Source organism: Fundulus heteroclitus, chromosome 3 (genome assembly GCF_011125445.2).
Source record: "Fundulus heteroclitus isolate FHET01 chromosome 3, MU-UCD_Fhet_4.1, whole genome shotgun sequence".
Lineage (NCBI taxonomy): Eukaryota > Metazoa > Chordata > Actinopteri > Cyprinodontiformes > Fundulidae > Fundulus > Fundulus heteroclitus.
The window spans coordinates 25,556,410-25,579,591 of record NC_046363.1 but is presented as its reverse complement, the minus strand read 5'-3'; the positions used below and the strand labels follow the sequence as shown (position 1 = coordinate 25,579,591).

Genomic DNA, 23,182 nt, shown 5'->3' with positions numbered 1-23,182 from the left:
TCTACGTGTACGGTCGATATTACTGACCGGGTTCGCCACAAACTTTTAAACGTTCCGGGACAAGTTTTTTTCCGGGCCAAGTGTAAGACTGTTATGATTAAACCTTCAAGTGTCTGTTTTATAAATGAAGCAACAATTTATTGTTCCACTCTGTCCTCCTCCAATAACAAAAAAGCTATTAAAACCTTATCTTTATGCTCTAAATTCCAAATATTTATGTAATCTCCATGTATGCTGTCATGTGTAGCTTTACTTTATGTTTTATTTTATTTTATTGTACAAACCCCTGGTGATTGTTCATTGTACTTAGGTAAAAAAAAAAAAAAACATTGAAACTTTTCGGCTGTCACACGCAAACCTTCTTGTCTATCATTCCACGCTGCTGCCATCTAGTTGTAGCAAATCATGTGAGACGAAAACAGAAAACTAATTTTGCCCCACAAATGTAAACAACACCTCTAAACAGGACAATTGCGGTTTACTTTTCAAAATTTAGACCATGTAGGAGCCAATTATTTTTGTTATTAATTAAATTTGGTTTTTTTTGTGTGTATAATCTAGTTAAGGTTATTTATTTTACTTTATTGTTTGATATTTGTTTTGAGATTATGTGTTGGTTATTTAGTTTTCTTTGCTTCTGGTTAGTTATGAGCAATTTGGGTGATATAAGTGTATTAATAGGCTGTCAGTGGTAGGACCAACATGCATCTGGGTGGGCGTATGGTTTTTTACCAGCGCAAGAGAAACACGGAGGAAAATGTTTGTCAATTTCTGTTTGCTTGCTTGCAAAAGAGAAATAAACCACAAACTAAACGACTTTACCTGGAAAATGGATCTATTTTTGCCTGCGTAAATTACTCGTCCAAGGTGCATCTGTGGCCCTTGTGGATTTTTTGGAGATGTCAAAGCTGAGCCACAACAGACCATTAAAGTCATCTCGTTGAACGAAACTGTGATTTATAAAGACGGTGTTGTTATTTAAACTGCAATTTCAAGTCTAATGTAGGTCTATGAAATTCGGATTAAAAGATGTAAACAATAAATTAGGATAATAATTAATGCACACATTATCCTCACTATATTTTACTGATATAGTGTTAAAATTTACTGTTAATTTTGCCCCCCCATCTCTGAACGAAAGGTTTTGAAACCATTTTGGAATCAGTGCCACGATCAATAAAGAGATTTCCCTGTCAAAATTGCATATTTCTTTATTCACTTTTGTTCATCATTGGTGTATTTACCCATCTTATCAGAAATAATGCTTCAAAAACTTAAAGAAGCTTTCTTGGCATATTTAAGCCGGGTGATTATGGAAAAAAACAATACACTTTAATAACAGCTGTAAGGCCACAACCTGTTTAAAACAAAGATGAAATAAATCCTAAAGGTTAAAGGTACATAGCCACGTTAATTGAAATTGTTTTTTAATTCTCATGTCAGTAAGTCACTCTGGTTGCATACAAAGTTTTTATGAAAGATTAGCACATCTGTTGGCGTATTAGTTGTCATTTTGGTGTTTTACGCTTTGTTATAAATCCCTTCGTGTATATTTCTAATAACAACAGAGGTACAACACTGTGCATGTGCAGCAGGGGATAAACAAGGAAACAGCTAATGACTATTAGCATCTCTCAGCAAAGTGTGGAAACAATAAAGAAAGGTTCAAGATCCAGTGTAAATAAACCGCAAAAAAAAAAAAAAAAAAAAAATGGTTCCAAGAAGGAAAGGGCTGCAATAGCTTATCTTTAACCGAGTCAGAGAAAACTGATCAGACTTGATGTTAAGATGAAAAACAAACCTAAAGTTCTTTAAATGAGAGCAAAGAATCACCTTCCAGTAGTTGAATGACCATTAACATACAACAGGAGTTTGCAAGCTTCAGATGAAAGCAGATTCATACAACGGCCCAGTCAAATTCCAGCCCTAACTCCATTTGAGCATCTGTACACAGATACTTTCCATCCAGTCTCTCCATATTCCCAGCTTTCTCCCTGTCAACAAGCTGTAATAATTGTCCAAGTTAACATTTAAATAATAAAAAATCATCCACATTTAAATAAAGTTCTCAATAAAACACAAATTAAAAAAAAATGAATTTGTAAAAAATGTAAATCTTAAAATCCGAAATGCTTACGTTTTTTTTTTTTTTTTTTTTTTTTTAGGTTTTTAGTTTCCTGCACCACAGTCTGTCGTAGAATGTTTTAATCTGCATTTAATAATGCATTTCATGGAATGCAGATAATAGCATTTAGTTATGTATAGTTTTTAATGCTATCATGATTATCATATACAAATTACCGACCCATTTATTTATGGGTTTGTGACCCATAGGCTTTCAGTACAGCCCTGCTAGTTGTCACCCCCACTCCCACCCCCCACTCCCCACTCCCACCCCTCAGCTAGGCAGTCCCTCCACTCAGAGGGACTCTGCTTGTGCAGCACAACAGTGTAGCGGCGACGCTCCGTTAAAGGCCTGGCCTTTGATAACCTGCCGGTGATTTCTCCGGGAAAAAGGGGGGGTTTTCCGCACAGAGACGCTTATTTCTCTCCATTTTCTTCCGAAGCAGCATGGCAGAAGCGGAGATACAAACCTACACGTCCATCATGGACGCGCTGGCTCGCATCAGCGTGAGTGTGACGCTCATTCTTCTTAGCAATAGTCGCTATGTGTGTAGTTTTCACTAAATATTACATGCGGCTTTTATAGCCTTTCGCTCTGTACGTTTGGTTTTACCCCTCGGCCAACCGAACCGCACCGTAGGGCTACTGCAACGATGAATATGGGGCATTTCTCTTTTTGACATATTGTATTCCTTCCCCAATCGAAGCAAACGTTAAAACTCTGGTATTTAGACAGAAACAGAATAACGCTATAATGTTCAGAAAAAAAAAATACTAAAGCAGCCGTCAGCTGACTGTGTTGCTGTTTGATGGTTATAATTAGCTAAACAAGTAGCATGAAAGGCTCTGGGCCGCACACCATCAGAAGAGATGATGCACGTTGTCATAGAAACGGGAAGCTGCGCTGTGGAGCTGCAGCAGCCTCACCAGTAAGGAAAAAGGAGGCCATCCAAGCCACGAAAACCAGAATTAAGCATTCTTAATTCAAGTAGGCTGTACCAAATGTTACCAAACATTTAACAGAGATTTTCAAGCAAATTTATGGCTGGATTTTAATTTAGACTAGAGCAATTCAATTCAATTCAATTTTATTTATGTAGCGCCAATTCACGATACATATCATCTCAAGGCACTTTCCAGAGTCAAATTCAATCAGATTATACAGATTGGATCAGATAATACAGATTGGATCAGATTATACTGTTGTCTGCATTGTCTATGGCTTTGCAGCAATCCCTCATACTGAGCAAGCATGAAGCGACAGTGGAGAGGAAAACTCCCCTTTAACGGGAAGTAAAAACCTCCAGCAGAACGAAGCTCAGTGTGAACGGTCATCTGCCTCGACCGATTGGGGGTTAGAGAAGAGAAGCAATCGCACCAACCCGAGAAAAAAGCAGCTTCAGAGCCAGCCCTAGGGACAAGCGAGCTAGGATGCTGATTATGGCACCCAGGCCAACAGGGGACCATCAAAGAAAACTGGACTTCTGACAAATATTTCTAGACTTGCAGTCTTTCTAGAATTAGTGTATTTTTAAAGGGGAGGGACATTTTCTTTGTTATTGTTCTGAGGTGCGCCTGACAGCAACTCTTTTTGGTGCTGTACCCTGTTTGGCCATTTTTGTAGTATGCTGGGGGGCCGTGTAATGAATTGTGTGGGTTGATACACCCAACAAACATTTAGATTTATCTTCTTGTAGCTTTGGCATCCTTCAGCTTGGACATAGCGGGAAAAATTGTGTCTGAATCGCAAAATTGGTTAGCTGGAAGTCCATGACCTTGTTTAGCAGCTTCACAACCAATAATTAGTTGTTATTGTTAAAAAAAAACATAATACAGAATGGAAGCATGGAAGCAAGCTGTCTTTTTAAAATCAGAGACCTGAAGAAATGTTAGGTAATTGTTTATCCTTTCTGCCATGATATCCATGCATCTAAAGCTCACTGAAAACACTTTTATTTTTTTATTTCATGCATTGTTTTCTCCAAACAACCTCAAAGTTGCATTATTTCTTATTCAAATTGAAGTGTCTACTTTATCCTGGGTCTGAACATTGTGAAGGGGTGGCTGTATTGAATCTATGTCTTCAAAATTTACAACTATGTATTTATTAAATACGTGGTTTCTGTGCAATACTTAAAACTCTGGAATTTGGATTCAGTTTTTTCCTAACAGTAAACATGGAGAAAGGAAATTGTAAATGGAAAAATTGTTGTGTTCAGACTGCATTCTATATCCAGTTTCCTTCCTTCCTTCCTTCCTTCCTTCCTTCCTTCCTTCCTTCCTTCCTTCCTTCCTTCCTTCCTTCCTTCCTTCCTTCCTTCCTTCCTTCCTTCCTTCCTTCCTTCCTTCCTTCCTTCCTTCCTTCCTTCCTTCCTTCCTATCATTCTTTCTTTGCTTCTTCCTTCTTCTTCCCAGTACTTCCTTGTGCCTTTCGTTCTTCTGTATCCTTCATTCTGTTCTTCCTTCCTCATGTCCCTCCCTGCTTCCTTTTGTTATTCTTTTCTTGCTTGTGTCCTTCATTCATTCTTTCTCTGCTTCCTGTCACCTTTTGATCGGTGCGTCCTGCCTTTCTCGTGTCCTATGTTTCCTGTTTTCTTTCGTCCTTCTTTTCTTACGTCCCTCCTTCTGCCCCTCCTTCTTTGTGTTCTTGCCTTGTTGCCTTATTTCCTTCCTCCTGTGTATCTGTCCCTATATACCTTGAAAATATGTACCTTCTAAATAATGCAAATTCATTTGACACTCAAATGAAAATATATTCTGAGACACAACCAATAGAACTGCTTTTCTAGCAGAGGGCGAAAATTCATGAGGTTGAATGCAATCAGTCAAGGTTATGCCAGGCATTTTCCTGTAGCTGTGGTGGGATGCTGGTGATCGGCCAAACTGGAAGTAGAGCCTCAAATCAAATTCTGCTTAAGGCCTTGTACAAGCTCTGTGAATCAGTCACAATTCTGCTTAACCCGCACTCTCCACATATCGTGCACAGTTTGCTTGTGACTTGATAGGAGGTGCAGAATGTATTTATATTATTGACTCAGCTCTTATTTAACCAGAGCCTCTCCTCATTGAACTTCTCCCACGCTGTCCGCTCCCTTCGTCTTTCCTCTGTAGACCAACATGAAGAGTATGGAGCAGGAGCTGCATTGCCCGGTGTGCGATGGAATGGTGAAGCAGCCCATCCTGCTCCCGTGCCAGCACAGCGTGTGTCTGCTGTGTGCGGCTGAGGTGCTGGTGCAGAGAGGCTATCCTCCCCCGGATCTCCCCCCGGAGCCCATCTCACCAGCCTCCACGCCCAAAACTCGCTCTCCACGGCAGACACGCAGGCCCGTGCCCAGGACCCCTGACCACCTGGAGCGGGTCCTCAGAACAGGTGCAGGAGACCAGCTGTGGATGGCTCGTGTGTGTTTGGAGGATTTTGATCAGTTTTGCAGGAGGCTTGACTCATATATGTCAGAGAATAACCAAATGACATCAGCACCCAAGTACACAGAGAGTTATATGTAAAGCAAATACGCAGAGATGATGGTGTGTTATGATTTTAGGGTATTTTTTTATTTTTTTTTGCCACTGGACAAGTGGAGCTTTATTCATTTAGGTCATTGTTTATTTAAATACATGTAAATAAAAGGACACAGAAGCTGCGATTGCATGAAGCATTTCCACTCTAAAAATAATCTTTTATTGTAATTCTGCAAGCTTGTTACCTGTCAGCCTCATAAAATCTCTCCATTTCATGTTTCCTCTCTGGATATCCGACCTTTTCTTTCATCTCCTGTGCACCTGTTTCCCTCTCCCAGTATGTGGGACATACCCAGGGAGAAGGCGGAGGGAAGAAGCCCCTCCCCCCATGCTGTTCCCCTGTCCTTCCTGTCAGCAGGATGTGGAGCTCGGGGACAGAGGACTCACCGACTGCTTCCGTAATCTCACTCTGGAGCGCATCGTCGAGAGGTTTGCATGCACACAAACTCCTTAAATACTCAACGTTTGATTTTATCCCACCATCCAGAACAGCTTCAAAGGCGGCGCCTTGCAAAATAATTCATACCCTATGGTACTTCTTCACGTTTTGTTGCATTATAACCACAACTTTCGACGTATCTTTGGGGGTCTTTTACGGAAACGGCAACACAAAGTCGCGCATAAACGTGAAAGGCAAATGCTTTGTGGTTTTCAAATAAAAATCTGTTGGAGTATCTGTCTCCGTAATTATACCTGCAAGTTTTCAGGATATGTTTCTACCAGCTTTTCAGATCCAGAGATTGAAATTGTTACTCCATTTTATCTTGGCAAAAATAACTCATCTCAGTCAGATCTAATGGAGAGCATTTGTGAACACCAGTTTTTAAGTCTCAATTAGATCAGCTTAGATCTTAACATGACTATGTAGCTCTTGTAGCGGGTTTATGGCTGGTCACGTGTTGCTATGGGAACCTTCCCACCAGATCTCAACTGTTTTTCATCCTCTAACAAGTCTTCCTATAACTATCTTCAGCTTCCCTGTTCCTGCAGAGCATGATTCTGCCACTACCATGTTTGGCAGCATCTTTCTGCTGATCTGCAGTGTTTTTCCTCTCCACGCACAGTGTTTTGCACAAAAAGTTCAGTATTGTTTTTTATCTGATCTCAGCAGCGCCTCAACATATTGGTTGTGTCAGCTGCATGTTTTATGACTTCTTAGTGCTTCCTTTCCAAAAGTGGCTGGTCGACCATGAGATGTTCAAAGCTTGGAATATTGTTTATAACCTAACCCTGCTTTATACTTCTCCACAAAGTTATCCCTGTCATATCTGTTGTGTCCATTGGCCTTCATGATGGTGTTTTTTCCCCCCCAACATTCTGCACACTTTCCATGAATTATCGTCTTTTCACTTCATCCTTAGGGGCTGTTTTTTGTTGTCGCATAAAATCCCACCAAAAACCACACAGAAGATTTTGGTTGTAACGTGACGACAAATTGTGAAGAAAAAAAAAAAAAATGGATGTCCATTTCTGCAAAATTATGTGGGTTGTGGTTTTAACTATAAGCAAGGCCCTTTAAGCAATCAAGTAGGACAACAAGTAACCTGCCAAGTCAATACTACTTTATAGACGGGACAGGAAATCATTTGCTGGAAGGAGTTTAGATAATGAATCGCTCCTTTTCTCCTGATCAAAGGCTAAGCCAGAGAGCTCTCTGCAGTGGAAGCTTAAAAACTGCTGTGCTTTGTGGGACAACAGACCATAAAACTGCCAGTTTCACTTTTGCTACTAAACTCTTTGGTAAAAATGCGAAGTAAAATGTTGTCCCTTTAATACCCTGTTGTTCGATTAGGATTATCTACTATTAGTTAGTTTGAGTGAGAAGGTTATGAATACGAGCAGATTCACAGGGAGCAAACTGCGATGCTGCACGTCTTACTGCATTAACAAGGCGGGTGCTGTTGTTGTATTCAGGTCAGCCAGTTAAAATAGTGGGATGCCTAAATGAAAAGAAAGCAGGACATTGTCGCATGGGCGCAGTCTTTCGTCAAGATTTTCCTGACCTCTCTGTTTGTGTTTAGGTACAGACACACAATAAGTCTGGGCAATGTAGCGATTATGTGTGGCTTCTGTAAGCCCCCCCAGTCCCTGGAGGCCACTAAGGGCTGTGCTGACTGCAAGTCAAACTTCTGCAATGAATGTTTCAAACTCTACCATCCCTGGGGAACTCCTAGAGCTCAGCACGAACACATTCTACCCACCAACAACTTCCGACCAAAGGTTTTCCATTCTTTAATTTTTTCCCTAATGTGTTTAGTGTGCAGTAGCTACCATTCTGTTGTACTTTTTAACCCATCTTCTCGGCTTCTAGGTTTTAACATGCACAGATCACGAGCAGGAGAGGCTGCAGTGGTATTGCCGTAACTGCCAGAGGTTGCTGTGCCAGCTGTGTAAACTCCGTCGTGTCCACCACGGACACAAAGTCTTGCCCGTAGCACAGGCCTATCAGGCCCTCAAGGTGAGTGCATTTAGTATCTTTACCCATGTTTGGTTTTTTTTTATATGAGCAGCTTACATTTCCCAAATTTACTTTTGGTTTTACAGGACAAGATTAGCAAGGAAGTCAACTTCATTCTGACCAATCAGGAGACGATTCAGAGTCAGATCGCTCAGCTGGAAGCTGCCATTAAACAGATGGAGGTGCACAATCATTCTCTCTTCAGCTCAACAGCTAAATTCATACAAAATCTTTTCCTGCCTTACTAAAACCAACAACTCCACAACATTAAGACATTGTTTGTTCCTCTCAGGGTTGCTTCTGGCATATGTTTGATTTTGGTTTTCTTAATTTCAGGTTTGGCAGCTTAGATTTTTCTTTTTTCTCAATTTATGGTTAGCATAACACAACTGCAACTGTGACAAACAAGACGAGGATTCAGGTTAAGTGTTGTCACTAAGCACACTAAGCAGGATGATAAGTAAGATGAAATGAAATCACCAAAGCTTGCTGTTGGAGAATGTGCAGCCAAGAGGGACATCTTGAGGTCATTACTGTAACTCTCTAAAACAACCATTAGAGACTAGCTGTGTGCCAAATGATGGTTTAACAGTCACGTCAGGAAAAAAGCCTTTTCTGTCCTACCAGAAAATATGTAAATGTGCAGTTTATTGCACTTTATTGGAAGTGGAGACTAAGGTTGACCTTTATGGCAACTCCAGATGGCTCTTGTGTAAGGAATGAAAATAAGTAATACTGACACCTAGTGTTGCAAAGCGGAACAACACATACACAACCCCTTCAACGAGAACAGCCATTTCTCAATGGTCTGTTACTGCTGTGAATCCCCACTGAACTTTTACTTACACAGTATATGATGTTGTGTTCTGTTCTATTTCTTATCTTACTTGCTTTCATGTTAGCAGGCTGCTGCTCTTTTGCCAAGATAAAATACGAAATACTGCGCTCTGTTTTGGGAACCCTGGGGAGCTTCATATGATTGGCTCAGGAACCAGGAAGTAAATACGGGCTACAATCTGAACCATAGTAGTTCTGGTCCGTACCTCTAAGCTTGACAGGAAAAGAATTTGACAAAGACATTGTTGATGGAGAGGACCGATTGTTTATAGGGAATTTTACTTCCATCCCGGGTGACAAAGTGAGAATGATTTTTTGCAGTAAATTTCTTACTTATTGCGCCTTTAAAAGTAGACACCGCTGTGTCTCATTCCGCCTTCTTCTACACTTCGAACACTTAGTTTTAAGTATGTAGTGTAGATAACACAAAAAGTCAGTGCACTGAAAGTACCCGGGTGACCCCCTAAAAATGGGCACAAAATGCAGTGTGTAACGATGTACCCTACGCGCACTAAACGGACGCCATCTTGACTACAAAGTGGAAAGGGAGGGGCTAAGGACGTCGGGAAGATGTTCCCATTTTGAAAATAATGGCGGACAATTCAGCCGAGACAGCCGGAGCTGCGACACCGCAATCATATAAATGTAAGTAATGGTGGTAATACGAGGCATTGTACTCGATAGGTGTTTGTAAAATACACGAACATACCTCATGTTCAGCCAATATTTGGAGGATCCTGCGTTGACGTCAGAGGCGATGTAATTTCAACATGCTGTGAATGTAGACGATTGTTGTTTTTATTTAAAAAAAAAACGCCGGCATATATTTTTTGGCGGTCTGAAAAATTTGCGGTCACGTGTGTTGCGTTCGTCACGTCATCCCGTCATTTCCGGTAAGTGTTTTAACATAAGTGTTCCTTTTGGAACACTACTAACGGTCGAAAGTGGGCACTACGGCAGTAAGTGGTCAGTGCACATCAGCAGTGCACTGACGGAAGTAGGCGGAATGAGACGCAGGGTGTCTGCATCAGGGATGAAAATTGTGTCTTAAAGGTATACTATGCAACCGGGGTTGATTTTCCAGCGAGGCTCCCCCCAGAGGGCGAAAGTAAAAGTGCACTGTCGTAAAGATGCTCAGCTGTTCTTGTTTCTCCATCAAGCCAAGCGCGGTTGTTTTGAGCTTAGCAGACAGGCGAACGCAACGAAAAGTGGAAAAAACGGCAGTACAAGCAATGACTAACGCAGTGAAGGTATGAACATCAAGCTTCCCGCAGCGCTATCTTGGCGAGGCGGCGGCGGCCGCCACCGCCGCGCCAAGCCGCGGCCGCCGCCTCGCCAGTTTTATTATTATTATTATTATTATTATTTTTATTATTTTTATTTTTTTATGTTGGCGAGACGCTACTGCCGCCGCCTCGCCAAGCCGCAGCCGCCGCCGCCGCCGCGGTAGCGTCTCGCCAACATAAAAAAAAATAAAAATAATAATAATAATAATAATAATAATAAAACTCGATATGCTTGCATGTTTACTTGACATTAACACGCGCTTCTTTGTTGTTGCTTTCGCGCGTGCATATAGTGAATGGCAGGGCAAAAACACATGGAGTTCTCGCCGTAAAGCGAGACTTCTGTGAGTGCGGGCCGTGAGCTCTTGCAATTGCAAGTGCGGTATTTCCCCCACAGACCCCCAGGGCGGCCGAGAAAACCTTTGTTCGAGCTGAAATGACTCATTTAATCATCCAAAACGGTATGGAACACATTAATTAACTGAAAAATGTTGCATAGTATGCCTTTAATGATCTAAAACACATGATCAAATCAGTACAAAAAGGATTAATCAGACATAAAATCAATCTTCTTAAATGGCCATATCAGAAGCCTGTGGAAAAGCTGCAATCTGAACTAAAGTGAAGAGAACACAAGCTGGTACCCAGGAGTCTGGACAATGTTTAGAGACTGAGCAAAGATACCTCGCTCTCGTTTGCTTCAATGTTGTCAGATATAGCAGAAAAGAAAGGCTTTCCTAAAGGTTTCCCTTATCTTGTTGGATTTTTCCCACTAATGATTATTTCCTGTGGTTGTCTGCAGGCGAACAGCGCCGTGGCTCTACACCAGCTGACTCACTGTATCCGGGAGCTCGGAACAGCCGTCGCTGAGCGTCAGGGGACTCTAGCCATCGCCTTGGAGGGATCCCGAAGCAGAAGAGAGGAGGCCCTGTCCGCTCAGGCCTTTGAGAAGCAGGGGCTGATGGATCAGGCAGGTCTGATGGCGTTCACCCAGGAGCTGCTCAAAGAAACCGATGCTCCCTGCTTTGTACAAGCTGCAAGAGTGACACACAGCAGGTAGCGCACTTTCCTACGAGGGAACCATGAGCTCAGATGGAGTTATTCGTCGAGTTATTCGTTTCTCTCCTGTTTTTGTCTCTCCAGGCTGGTTAAAGCCATTGAACACCTGCAGTGCTTCTCTCTCGCTGCTGACACCTCCTTTAGGCACTTTCACCTTGATGCATCCAAAGAGGTCAAGCTCATCAACAGCTTGCAATTCATTCAAGGTGGGCTCTCGTCTGCTGTGCTCCAAAAATGCATCTGAACCGAACATCTAATAAACAAATCGCTCCAAAATCATTAAATAAAACTGAGAGAACAAGGGTGTTGTGCAAATTCAACTCTAAACCCTACTTTCAATTCAGCGTCGGAATGATTCAGCCACTTGATTAGAGTTTCTTCATTTGTAAATCCGATGTGGCCTCAGCCCCGTCTGATGCAACCTATCATCAGCTGCATCGGGTGTTCTTGAGAGAATATGAAATTAAATGAAATGAAATGAAATTTATTCGAACATGATACAAATATAAAAATAAAATAGTGCACAGTAACAAGAAGTGCATAAGAAAGAAGAGAAAATACAGATTTTTGTTTCAGTTAACATATCATGCTCAAAATGGGGTAAGAAGAAGTGAGAACTTATAAACTCCTACCCCTAAACACTTGAGACTTTAGAGTCCTACATCTTAAACACCTGACCGGATGATGGTGACATTTTACTGCATCGTATAATAATGGCTAAGTCAAAGAAATGTGGTTTTGTTTAGCATTTTCTGGATCAACGGTATATCTGAAGGGAATGAATGAGGCATAATGCTATAAAGAACTCCATTCCTACAGTGAAGCATGGTGTTGGCTCAGTGATGCTCTGGGGCTGCTTTGCTTCCTCTGTAGCATGTGGACGGGAAGATGAATTCAGTCGAGCGTCATGCCATCTACCAGGGAGCTGACTGCTAGGCATCGTTGGACCTTCCAACAGGCCAATCATTTTAAGGACACGTCTACGTCCACCAGGGCGCGGTTTCAGATGTGTCCTGGAAGATGCTGCTTTTTGCCATCGTAATTGTCAAAGTTGAACCCTACTGAGAAACACGAGTAGGATTTGAAAAAGGTGTTTGTAACACAGTATTAACAGAATGATAATGACCTGGAGACCTTTGCCTATGAGGAGAGGGCTGAGATTCCTTGGGGACACAGTTGAAACCGCTTCTAATACTTATTAGAAGCGTCTTAATTATCCTTGTTTGGTTAGCAGCTGCTACTTGGTCTATTTTGTCAGTGAACATAACTAACCGCGGGGTTTGAATGCTGGTGACATGCCGTGATTCATTAACCTGACTCTCGCCAGATGTATGTCGCTCCGCCTAGCTTCACTCACATCCATCTGGGACCTCTCCATAGGAATTACTTTTTTTGAAGGCTGGGCCTTATCAAAAATCCTTGCATATGATTGGATAAGCCACTTGTCTGTCATCTTTATCGACGTGCTATTTCAACCACTCACACCGAAGCTAACCCGTGACGCTGTGAGAGCGACGCAGGAAAAACAAAACTTTTTTTATTTTATGTGTTTGCGGCTCTAGTGGCACGCGTTTTATTGACAGTGAGCTGACAGGAAGAGGGGGGAAGACAGGCGGCAAAGCGCCGCGGGTCGGTGTCGATCCCGGGCCGACCGTGTCGAGGACTAAAGGCCTCCTTATATGGTTCGCGCTAACCGCTAACCGCGGACGCGCCCCGGAAAACAAAACTTGTCAAATCCGGTCGGGAGAAGGGCGAAAACATGGTTTCCACCAACAAAAGCCTTCAGAGCCGTTCTCTGATGTTCTTTTAATTAAACAATATTAGGTAGACTGGACAACACGGAAGGAATAGCAGCATCAATGTTAACGCTTGCTTCCTCGATGCGAGCCGCTATTGCTATCAAAACAGTCTCATGGTCACTTCTCCACTACGTCACATCTATGAAATCCAGACCTGCGTCCTGATTGGCTAGACAATAAAATTGGTTGGAGAAATCACTCTCTATGGGAGATGTCCCAGATGTATGTGAGTGGAGCTAGGCGGAGCGATATCAATCTGGCTAGAGTCAGGTTAGTGATTCATTTCCACAGAAGAACAACACGGACTCAGTCTCTTTTCTCTGCTCAACAGCCCCTCTTGCTCCAGTCATTGACACCCAGAAGACATTAGCTTACGACCAGCTGTTTCTATGCTGGCGCCTGCCTCAGGACTCGGCCCCGGCGTGGCACTTCTCTGTCGAATACCAGCGGCGAGCCGGTGCCACGTGGGGCGGCATCAGCTCCCCTAACTCATCGACACCATGGCTGCGGCTGAACGAAGTGAAGGGGACCAGCGCAGTGGTGGATCGCGTGCAGATGGACAGCGTGTACGTTCTCAGAGTGAGGGGCTGCAACAAGGCCGGGTTCGGAGAGTACAGTGAAGAGGTTTACCTCCACACTCCGCCCGCACCAGGTTAGACATATGCTCGGGTTCCGGTCTTTGTGTTCGCAGCAGAAACTCAGCTAAAAAGCATGTGAGCATCTCCTATTTCCACTGCAGCTTCATTGGATGAAGTCTGGGAAAAGTCGGGAATTTGGTTGAAGTATTTAGGTATAGAAAAAGAAAATAGGGGATGAAAACTTTTTTTCTCTAAATGCTTATCCATCCATCCATCCATCCATCCATCCATCCATCCATCCATCCATCCATCCATCCATCCATCCATCCATCCATCCATCCATCCATCCATCCATCCATCCATCCATCCATCCATCCATCCATCCATCCATCCATCCATCTGTCCGACCGTCCGTCCATCCATGGATAGCTGTGTGTCCTTTGTTTCTGATTTTTCTGATGTTACAAACTCAAATCCTGAAAACTGTAGAAATATCTGACATATAACTATTTTTTTTTTCTTACCTAAAAATTTATTTTTTTTGATTAAACATTGTGTAAGAACCCTGTGAACTATCGGTAAAGAAAACCTTAAAATGGGCTGATCTGTTTTGATTCTCACAAAAATGTTTTTCCACTGTTGCCATGTTTCACTTACCTGACTAACCTTGATACTTCTTTTCTCTCCATCCTTTTGATTTCTTCCATTCCTACGTTTTAGTTTCCGCACAAAGACTTCCTTCCTTTTTTGCTCCGCATTCCAGTGTCACCCCCGTCATAACATCTCTGCTTCTGTCTTTCATGCTGCAGGTCTGTCTTTATGCACTTTGAAATATCTGTTAGTGTTTAGGAATTTTTTTCCTCCTCTTTATGCAGTCATCCCTTCATAAAAAAAATATAATTCTTCATTTTATATTTTGAAATATTATACACACAGTCAGTGTTGGCTTTATTTCAGCTGTTTTCTTCTCATAGTAAAGCTTTCCTCCTTTTTCTTTTCAAATTTAAGTCCTTCTCCTGATAACTATTTCAATTTACCTGAATTGATTCTTAATACTTAATACCACTCGTATTTTGTGTAACCTTCCTTTTTAGTAATTTAATCAACGTCGTTTTATCCTGGTTCACCTCTTTTTTCCTGTCCACCTAGTTTTGAGTTTCTCCTTGGACTCTCGGTGGGGTTTGCATGCCGACCGTTTGGCGCTGGGCAAAGGCCAGACCTACGCCCGGAGCGTACCCGGCCTCTCCCTTCTCCAAGCCGCCGACCGCGCCCTCACCTCTTGTCACTTAACGTCTGACCTGCTGGTGGCGGACTTGGCCGTCACTCATGGCAGACACTACTGGGCATGCTCAGTGGAGCCTGGATCCTTCTTGGTGAAGGTGAAAAAGATGTCTTCAGTTTGATATGATGGCAGGTGAAATGTTTGACTTCAGATTATTTCATACGAACGTATTTTGTGGTATTTTTGTCTGTCCCACTTCAGGTAGGCGTTGGACAGGAGACTAAGCTGCAAGAGTGGTTCCATCTGCCTCAGGACATGGCGAGTCCTCGGTAACCGAGAATTTAAATATGACATTTTTATCATATCAATGAGCCCCAACTCTGTCTCAAATAGGCCGCCTCTGTATTATGAATAATAATCAAATTAACATCTGTCAAATGAAATGCATAATTCTGAAGTTTAAGGAAGATGCTACATAGTTTTATTACTCTTCTGGCAAACTGAAATCTGAAAATTGGAGTGTGCATTTGTGATTGCTCTCAGTGGCCTCAAAAAACTAGCTGCAGGCACCTTGTGTTGCAGCGCTGCAAATCTTTCGGAGTACTCTTCTTTTCACGTGGGCTCAATCTCACTCAGATTGCATGGAGAGCACCTGTGAATATACAGTTTGAAGTTACAGATTCTCAGTTGAATTAAGGTCTGGACTTTGACTAGGCCATTGTAACACATCAATGTTTTTGATCCAAACCTTTCCATTTTACCGCCTGCTGGATGTTTAGTCTATTGGCCTTTAGCTCCATCTAAGCACCAGGGCAGTCAAAAGTAGCCGGTCAACGGCGGCAAATTGCCGTCTATAGCAGCTCCTGCCGCCGCCTACTTTTCCCCGAATATACATCCCAAAAATCACCTTAGCATCTGTCTCCACTGAGAGCAACATTAACGAGTGATTGGGTTCCTTGTTCCAACCGAGATGCTACTTTTCCGATCAAAACACAGACCGGTGTTATGCCAAAAAGTGCAATAAAACCGTGAGAGCCGACGTGAGTTTTGAAACTGCAAAGCTTTGTCTTAAGCGGAAGATCAAACATTCACAGCACACAGCACCGCGTTCATAGACCAGTGTGATGCATTCCGAGTGTCAAAAAGCTATGGTGCATTCAGGAGCATGGGACATTTCAAACTTACAAGGAGAGAGGCATAAAACGGAATAGAACTTAACTCATACAGTAATATATTTATTTAGAAATAAATATATTTATTATGGGCTTTCTTACAATACTGAATGCTCTATAATTGTATTTCTGATATTTTTTGATTATGCACATCTGTTAGCTTTTTATTCTGAAAAATCTATAATATTACATATAATATAATATTACAGCAGCAAATTATCAAAGTTTTTCAGGGGATGCATTTTGTATTCGTCTCTAGAATCCTCGCCGATGATATGATATCGTGTGTGTGATGAGTGCAAGTGAAATTAAACTGAGATAAGAGATTTCGAAAGAGCGATATGACTGAAATAAATTCAACATGTGAATTCAATTTCAAATTCCAACCCTGTATTTTTATCATAAAAATTCGACTTTGTTCGTGAAGAAATGTTACGATCGTTTTTAGAACAGAACTGTGAATAATAATATTAAGATGAATAGACCTCACCTAATCTGATCTGTTTTATGTGGTGCTAGTAATTCAAATTAAACAAATTTTACGCAAATGGAGATTACCTTACCTTGTTAAAACATGATAATAACATCATGTGAAAAAATAATGTTTTAAGAATAATGATAAAAAAGAAATGTTTTTGAAGAATTGATCATTCACATTTTTTGCCTTTTATTGAATTTGAAACACCGGCATGAGTGCACCCTCCTACTTGATAGTGTGCGGCCTGCTACTTTAAAAAAGTTTGACTGCCCTGAAGCACCCATCAGCTCTGCCAAGCTTCCCTGTACCTGCTGTAGAAAAATAGACCCACCACATAGGTATACATTTTTTCTACTCTACATAGTCTTTCACATGAGCTGTGGATCTCTGTAGCTCTTCCAAAGTTACTCATTACTGCTTCTTGCGATAGTGCCCTCCATGACCTTATCTGCTGCCTTTCTTGGTCTTCATGATGACCTTCATCAGGGTTTAATCCGAGGTTAATTTGCACACAGGTGGACTCACTTTAGTAATTTGGTTCATTCTGAAGCCAGTTAACATAAACCCTACATACATAAGAACTAACTTTCAAAATTTAGATTTGTAAAAACATTTGTAAACCAGGTATCACTTTCATTCCGCTTCACACACGTGCTCTACTTTCTGTTGGGCTGTCACAGAAAATATCAATAAAATACATTGTGAAATGCATTGGTTGTAACTTGCTGAAATGTGAAAACCCTCAAGGGGTATGAATTCATAAAATGTCGTTCAAAGCACTGTGGATGTCAAACTTGACAGACCATCCCTAGTCATAAAATTAAGCATTTATTGACTTATTCAGTCTTAGCCACTAGGGGGCAGCATATAACTGTATATGCAGAAGTTCCCCTTATCCATCCATCCATCCTTCTATGGATAGTTGTGTATCCTTTGTTTCTGATTTTCAGGTTACCTACTCAAATCCTGAAAACTGTGGCGGCACCATCCATTCATCTTTACAAACTCTAGAAATTAGGTCTGGAAAAGTATAGAATTTGACATGAAAATGCTTACGAACCATTTTAAGTGTTTTGTCTTAATATTAGAGCTGCAGTCCTCAACAGGGAGCTGGTTCCCCAGAAGAGGAGGCTGACAGCTAAACACTGTCTCCTCATCCACTTTTAGCAGCTCCAATAACCACAGTTAAAGCTGCAGCAGTGGGAGCTATGTTCTGTGGGACCTCACTCAGTAACATATGTGTGGCAGTACAATGAGATTTTTTTTAGATCTGGATAAAGTCTATGTGTGCATTATTATCTGGATTTCACAGGGACATCGTGGCTAAAATAAACTTATATGGCATCTAAGTTTAATCAACTTCCCCCTTTTTCTCACTCTTCCCTTGCTGAACTCGATGTCGTCCTCCCTCCTCTCAGCTGCGACCCAGACAGTGGCCATGACAGCGAGGCGGAAGATGGCCAGGACTCCCCTCCCTTCTGCTTCCTCACCGTTGGCATGGGTAAGATCTTGCTTCCTAAAGGACACGCTCCTTCTCAGAGCCAGAGCGAGAGCCACAGCCAGGCGGCACTGCACTCCCACAGCGGCAGCTACAGCGGCAAGCCTCACTCCCACACCGCTCCCCTCCCTCCGCGACTCGGGGTCTGTCTGGACTGCGACAGAGGACAGGTCACCTTCTACGACGCCCACTCCCTGCGCGTCCTGTGGGAGGGACACATGGACTGCTCTGCTCCGGTGTGTCCAGCGTTTTGTTTCATAGGCGGAGGAGCGCTGCAGCTGCAGGACCTCGTGTCCAACAGGAGCATCGAGGAGCCTCCGCCACGCAGGGTAACCATTGAAACACGGGTAAAAAAATTCAAGTAGGTAAACAGCGTCTGGGTGGACGTCACTAAAACTCCCAACTCAAGTTTGTCCAACGTGTTGAGCTAAAAGTGGCTTAACGGTTTAGTTTATCTGGTCAAATGTGGACGTTTCCTGTGAGTTTTCGTACACTCATCATGGGCATGAATCTCCCCTTTAATTTGGGCTTTCAACGATTTATTTTAGCTGTTCTTTTTTCATGATGGACCAAAACATGTCCAAAAACAACTGAAACAGCAGAAACGGAAGCATTTATTTCAAATATAGTCCACAATCTCTGGTGTGCATGAGGTCCAGAAGATTTTTATGCCCTGATTTACCCTTCCCAAACCAGTTTTGATGTGCGTTTGGGAGGATTGTCCCCATAGAGAACCCAACTGTGCCCAAGTTCAACTCATCCGACCCGAACTGTTGCCCAGTAGGAAAAGAAAATTGTTTAAGATGTTCAGGAACAACCCGATTACCACCAACACTCAAGCCTGCCAAAAAAACAGAAGGTGCTGGAACAGTAGTAGCTTAATGCTTTGGAGCTGTTTCACCGCTAGTAGGCGGAGTAGTGAAAAGAGGAAGATCTCCAAACTCTTTAACTTCACCACAAATCAACAGCCAGATGGTTGAAACTTTGATGCTATTGTGTTTTTTTTAACAGGACTGCTTTTGGTATGGATAGAGGCAGTTTAAAGCCGATGCCATACTCTTTCCTGTCATGCCTTGTATATTGTTGTTGTGTATTGTAAAAGAAAAGGGGTGGAAGTGATCATGGTTTTTGTGGAAATTCACGTCCCGTCACATCTTCAAAGTATGTTTGTCTCTCGGTGTGCTCCTGATCTGAATAGTACATGTGTATTGGGTCAAGGATGTGGAAATCAGTGTTGTGAAGCATCGCGACGGAGCGCTTTGGTTTTACCCTAACGACACCGGGCTGTTTTATTATGTTGAACTCGCATTTTAGGATCGACTTACTGTCTGGGAATGAAGTTTCAGTGCTCTGTGAGGTTCAAATTAATCAAAGTAGGCCATGCTGACAGGTTCATTTTCAGTTTCAAGTGTCTGACATGCCTGGACTGAAATTTCTGGCTGCAGGCACCGTTCTCAGGCCCCCGCCACTCACTTGCGTTTTCCAACTCCCTTCCACTGACCCCCTAACCCCAACCTTAATCATAAACTTCATAGTGAAATTATATGTTGTTTATTAGCCTATGTTCAGCTGTGAATCAGCAGAATCCACGAACAGGTTTGTCTTCTGTGCAAGTGCTTAACCGAGTATTCACTCTCCTGTGAAACTCAATAAGCATGTTTGCACCAACATAACCCGCCGTTTTTTTTTTCTTTTTCTTTATAAAACGGATTTGCCCGTACATATACAGACACGTACACACTGTTCATTTTATCCTTTATTTCCTCAAGGGTATATATGTTTATACTTAATGTCCGTACTCTGTTGGCGCGTGGAGCTGAGGTTTAATTGCTTCTTTGTGCACACATTCTTAGCCTATGAAGCTGATTCAGATTCTGAAGCACATTCATGAACCACAAAGGGGTTCAGACTGGGACTTTAGAGTGTTGTTAGGCCTTGGAGTGGAGTCCAGACTCTGCAGTTCAATACTATTGACACAGACTGCATAACTTAGCGTAAAATTAAGTCATTTTATGCCTGGGTCCATTGCTGCGATATCTATGCCGCAGTTGTACAGTAAAGCAGTTGTAATTACTGCAAGGCAACCATACTAAGGTCCACGATTCAAATCCCGACCAGGGGTCTTCCTGCCTGGAGTTTGCATGTTCTCTGGAGATTGGCACCAGTCCCCCGCCGCCCATCGACCCTTCAAAGATAAGCGGATACAGGCATTGGATGGAGTCAAAGTATCTTTATTAGTCTCTCTGGATAGAAATTTGCCTTGGGTACAAGGATCAGCTGCTTTGTACTATATATTCAACCACTAATAAAAGGACTCTCAGTAAGATAATAAATAAATATTCAATAGCAACAATAGTTCATAAATCACAGTACGACTGAAACGTACTGTGATTTATGAACTATTGTTCATAAATCTATTGGTTTGATTGGATATTACATTGGTTTGAGTCACTTCGGTCGCAGTGGTGCACATGTGCGTCAAACGTGGTCTGGTGGAGCTGCAAAAAGAGTTATCTAAATAAGCCAATAACCCAACAAACTTCATATGAGATTCATGCCCTTGATGATGTGTGTCAACTTGTATCTTGTAACTGCATCACCGCTACTATATGGTGAATGGTATTTCAGTGCAGTTTTGAAATACACAATAAATATCTGATGTTCTCCGGCTTTTACACTACAAAAAAAAAAAAAAAAAACATAATTTGTCTCCTTTGCCTCTTGTTTCCTGAACTGTAAAATGATCTCATGGCCGTTGTGGCTAAAGTGGTGTTAGACTATGCAGAAACCTGTTGACAGGGTGAGTCAAACCTGTTTATCATAGGTTGAAACTCTCACACATGAAAAGACCGCTTGCTCTATCTTATTTTGTCCCAGAATTAAGGGACAGAGTTGGTTGCATGTAAGTGTAACTTAGGCTCCTTATGCAGATATTTGACCTACCCCTTGTGAAGACACCTGATATGCTGAATATCTAATTTTCTAGCTTCGTCTTTTTACGCAGTTTAAGAAATGTGAATTCACCAGAATTAGATAAATGTGAATATTGGCATTTGCCTCTGTTGGAAGCACACGTAACAGTATCTGAACTACTACTCCCCCCCCCCCCTCTCTCTCTCTCTCTGTCTCTCTTTCTGTCTTTGCATTTCAAAAGAACTTGCGAAGCTGCATAATTATGCTCACGGCTGCCTTTGTGTTTTCCGATTTCCACAGGAATCAAAGTGAAGGATGCCCTGAATGAGTGATGTTCTCTTTATGCTGCTTGACTTCTAAACATATGACAACAGTTTGAGATTTTTGATTTTTCACAAAAGTGTTGACTGTTCAGTCTGGAACTGTGTGTCTGAGTCATTTGCACACACATTACAAATGATTATGTGTATAAAATATAATAATGAGGGGCTTAAACGGCTGAAGTCTTTTTTTTTTCTTTTTCGTTGTGTAAAACATAGGGTTTTTTTTATGTAGTGAATAACAGATTACTGAAATAATTGAATGTTATATTTGGGGAATGAAGTGGAGTTAAATGGAGTTTCTTTCCTCCTTTATTATATGTGTGTTTTCAAACTGGCTAAGACTGTATTTTGATGATGAATGTGGGAGTAAAGTGGATGCGTGTGAGCTCCGGCTTGATCTTTGATATTTTTCGTGTACCTTGCCTCCCTCCACTGAAAGAGACATTATTCCAATAAACTGATGTATACAGGTTGGAGCGCATCATGTGTTTGTCGTACAGATGTATCGCACACACCTCACTGTGGATAATGTGTGGTTCTAGTTTTGAAGGTCTTATATCTGGTGTGGTCACTTTGTGGTGCAATTTATGCTCCCTTCATTTTAGGTCTTTTTGATTCCTTGTCTGTTTAGATTTACACATAGTCTGTCTCTCTGAAGTCTTTTTTCTGGGGGGAATTTGTTTTTTTTTTTAATCACTCTTCATGTCTGTGTCAGTCTGGTCCTATAACATGTTGTCAGTCTACATCTTTAAAAAGTCATTTTGCTGTTTTTCTTTTCGTCTCTTTGTTTGATGTATCTTTCTAAGATAAATTGAAAGTCCTCACTGTCTCCACCGTGTCCCTTGGACCCCCATGTGTCTGTCCACACGTGTTCTGTTTTGAATTGATAACCTATTGTTGTATGCCAGCACAGCACTTGAATGGCTTTAGATTGTAGCATTCAGAATTTTAAAATTGCCTTGCTGGCAGATTGCTTTCATGTTGTCATGAGAAAATAATAAAAGACTGAAAACTGCGACACAATGTCAATATTTGCAAAATGATCAATGACACCATAGCCATAAACATCAATAAATTATTTATCTTCTTTAGATGGTCACACATACATATGTCATCAATCTTTTTTTGAATAATACACACAACGGACTTCATCATTATTACCTGTTATTAATGGTGTTCATCAGGTTTCTGTCCTCGGTCCCCTCCTGTTCATCACATACAGTTGAAACCAAATATTTACATATAATGTTTAAGATGATAACCTTTTTTATTCATTCTCTGACATTTAATCAGATTAAACCTTTCCTGTTTTAGATCAATTAGGATTATTACTTATTGCTGAAAGCCAGAATAGAGAGTTTTTTTTTTTTATACTATCCTCAGAGGTTTGCCTACATTTTTTGTAGTATTTGGTAGAATTGCCATTTAAGATATATGACTTGAATCAAAACTTTTGGGTACTTTTCCACTATCCTCTCACAATTGTTTGCTGAAACTTGGATCCATTTCTTCTGACAGAAACATTTAGTTTTTGTTATTATGCCACTTTGTAACTAATTTAGTGGCATGCTTTGGACCATTGGCTATTTGGAAGACCTCTCTGGGCCTCAGCTTTAACCTCCTGTCTGATTTCTTGAGATGTTTCAATATTTACAACTAATGCTGTTGCCTCACAACTGTTTGGTGAAGATCACACGTCCTTCCAGCAGCAAAAGACCCAGACAACAGGATGCCACCGCCCGCTTTTCACAGTTGGTGGGGAGCCCTCAGGCTCGAAAACTTGTCAATTTATTTCTTAAATTGTAGCGATAATCCTTACCGCTAAACATTTTAATGTTAGTTTCATCTAGATTTTGATTTTGTTGCTTTTGAAGAAATTAGTTCTTCCTCGCTGGAACAGGACTAGTTTTCCTGGT

The 23,182-nt window shown here is 41.6% G+C and overlaps 1 protein-coding gene across 1 annotated transcript; it reads left to right on the top strand.

The window, feature by feature from the left end:
- The first annotated feature begins 2,389 nt into the window (after window positions 1–2,389).
- trim46a (tripartite motif containing 46a) lies at window positions 2,390–22,281 on the top strand. Its single transcript, XM_036134200.1, has 12 exons — window positions 2,390–2,631; window positions 5,236–5,494; window positions 5,922–6,072; window positions 7,665–7,863; window positions 7,955–8,101; window positions 8,188–8,283; window positions 11,027–11,280; window positions 11,368–11,489; window positions 13,414–13,734; window positions 14,810–15,039; window positions 15,144–15,211; window positions 17,951–22,281. The coding sequence occupies exons 1-12, from the start codon at window positions 2,572–2,574 to the stop codon at window positions 18,393–18,395; spliced, it is 2,352 nt and encodes a 783-aa protein (XP_035990093.1). The 5' UTR covers window positions 2,390–2,571; the 3' UTR covers window positions 18,396–22,281.
- The last annotated feature ends 901 nt before the right edge of the window (window positions 22,282–23,182 follow it).